This window comes from Nanorana parkeri, unplaced genomic scaffold, assembly GCF_000935625.1.
Source record: "Nanorana parkeri isolate BGI_ZX_2015 unplaced genomic scaffold, ASM93562v1 scaffold5221, whole genome shotgun sequence".
Taxonomy (NCBI): Eukaryota; Metazoa; Chordata; class Amphibia; order Anura; family Dicroglossidae; genus Nanorana; species Nanorana parkeri.
Window position 1 is genome coordinate 1,552 of NW_017311481.1, and position 2,708 is coordinate 4,259.

Below are 2,708 nucleotides of genomic sequence, written 5' to 3' on the forward strand. Positions count from 1 at the left end.
AAGAACAGATACTACACTTGATCTTAGCCAAAAGGCGGAGACGATCATGTGACTTACTCCATAATGTCCAACAATACAGAAGATAAAATGACTGATACAGTTTGTGTTTGTGATCATTTTTTTAGAGCTATTTGCAGTTCCAGAGATAACAGTGACCCCAAAGTCAGTGGTAGAAGGAGATCACATGACCCTGACATGTGACACGAGGCTCAGTCCTCTCAGACCGAGGACAGAACTGAAATTTGCTTTCTACAGAGATGGACGGAATGTCGGAGAATTCTCTTCATCGAACCGATATGGAGTTCAGTCCGCTCAGGTGAAGGACTCTGGGAAATATTCATGTGAAGTGACAACCAACAGTGTACAGAAGAGGAGTCAGGAGATAAAGATCCAGATAAATGGTGAGTCAGTCACGGGACCGGCCGGGGGATGGAGGAAAGTTATATAAACCCAAATCACAAGACTCGGGTACCTTAGTGGGTTATGTGGTGTAGGCGGACATTCTGTGAGAGACTATTCCCTCCTGTGGTGACAAGTCTTACATGGACCCAACAGAAGGAGAAGAATACAGTGATGTTTAGCTATTACTGTACTCTTCAAGTATAGACTAGGGATGAACTCCATAGCATCTTAGCATAACCCAAACCCTAACCCTAAGGGATGCTCACCCACCCAGTCACCTGTGGGATGCTTGTGCTTGTCATTGACCTTATATTATTATTATTACATAGGTTTTTTATAACGCCAACAGTGTGCGCAGCGCTTTACAATGTAAGGAAGACATTACAATCACAATACAATTCAAGACAGGATGGTAAGGAGGGCCCTGCCCGTGAGGTCTTACAATCTGAAAGAGGAGGGGGAAATGATACATGAGGAGGTAGCTGTGTGGGGGATGAATTGTTTGAGAATGTTGGGATCGGCTTCCCTGAAGAGATGAGTCTTAAGGGATCGCCTAAAGGCAGTCAAGGTGGGAGATAGACGGACAGGTTGGGGTAAAGAGTTCCAGAGGATGGGAGAGACTCTAGAGAAGTCCTGGAGGCGAGTATGGGAGGAGTGGACGAGGGAGCTGGAAAGCAGGAGGTCTTGGGAGGAGCGGAGGGGACGGTTAGGGTGATACTTTGAGACGAGGTCTGAGATATAGCCGGGGGCGGAGTTGTGGATGGCTTTATAAGTGACTGTTAATATTTTTTATTTTATCCTCTGGGCGAGTGGAAGCCAGTGCAGGGATTGGGCACATGGGCATAATTGGTCAATGTAATTAGCCAAATGTAGCCATGTGGCCATATAAGGTCAATGACATCACTGCATCCCGTCCCTTTGCTTATGTGCAGCTGCAGGCGGGGAACTCCAATTGGATGGCAGCAGAAGGAGTTAGTCTCATACAGAATGACAGATGGTGACACATGTGGCTGTCCTTGAAGTGATGGGATTCTACTAAATCTTATGGATGACGCCGGATAATGTTCATATTTTATTATTTTATGTCAATGAACTCGGTGGCTTTGTGTCTTCTTTCAACCTGACTAACTATGTAACAATGTCGCCCATGTTTCTTTGCTTTTCCTTAAAGTTATGCTTCAGCATCGGCTCCAACAAAGCTTTCCAATAGGTTTTCCAGCCTCACAGAAGAATGTATTTGTATTTGTTGCACTGATTTATCTGGAAAAGAATATCATATATGTTCCTCCCTGAATCTCCTTCTCTGCAGAGAGACCAAAAATCATCAGAAACCAATATCCGGAGGTAGAAGGGGATCACATGACCCTGACATGTGACACGAGTCTCAGTCCGCTCAGACCGGGGACACAACTCCAATTTGCTTTCTACAGAGATGGACGGAATGTTCAGGAATTCGGTTCCTCCAATCAATATGGAGTCCAGTCCGCTCAGCTGGAGGATTCTGGGAATTATTCCTGTGACGTGAGAACATCGGATGGCAAAGCGAGGAAAAGTAGTCACTTCCTCCCGATTGTGATAAAAGGTGAATATGATTTATTCCTGAAAGACCAAAAATCATCAGAAACCAATATCCGGAGGTAGAAGGGGATCACATGACCCTGACATGTGACACGAGTCTCAGTCCGCTCAGACCGGGGACACAACTCCAATTTGCTTTCTACAGAGATGGACGGAATGTTCAGGAATTCGGTTCCTCCAATCAATATGGAGTCCAGTCCGCTCAGCTGGAGGATTCTGGGAATTATTCCTGTGACGTGAGAACATCGGATGGCAAAGCGAGGAAAAGTAGTCACTTCCTCCCGATTGTGATAAAAGGTGAATATGATTTATTCCTGAACAGATCACAATGATACCGCCAGCCTCAGGATACAAGGCGTCCTGTGCAGAGTTATAGATGTCACCCAACCCGTACAATTCTGTCCTGCAGATGCTGGGGAAGCTTCTAGAGATTTATAGGGAGGGGCAGCAGAATTTTATGGAATTTCTATACCTGATATTGCCTTTTCCAAAGTTTTTAAATATTTTGGGCAAAACCAATTGATAATAATTAGAGAAAAATTGTTCCAAAATGTATACAGAATATAAATACTCATTCAAAAAGTTATTTTTTTAATATTTTCCTTAGAGCTGTTTCCCACCCCGGTGCTGAATATAAGGACTACTGAGGTCTTGAAAGGAGACATCATGACCCTGACATGTGACACCAGTCTCAGTCCGCTCAGACCGGGGACACAACTCCAATTTGC

At 44.6% G+C, this 2,708-nt stretch overlaps 1 protein-coding gene across 1 annotated transcript in view; it reads left to right on the plus strand.

Annotated features, from left to right (window-relative positions):
* LOC108804115 (cell surface glycoprotein gp42-like) overlaps window positions 1–2,708 on the plus strand; it is a 5,587-nt gene that overhangs the window by 1,301 nt on the left and 1,578 nt on the right. Inside the window, 4 exon segments of the mRNA XM_018575878.1 lie at window positions 126–401; window positions 1,276–1,292; window positions 1,714–2,001; window positions 2,004–2,277. Coding sequence (XP_018431380.1) covers window positions 126–401; window positions 1,276–1,292; window positions 1,714–2,001; window positions 2,004–2,277 — 855 coding nt within the window.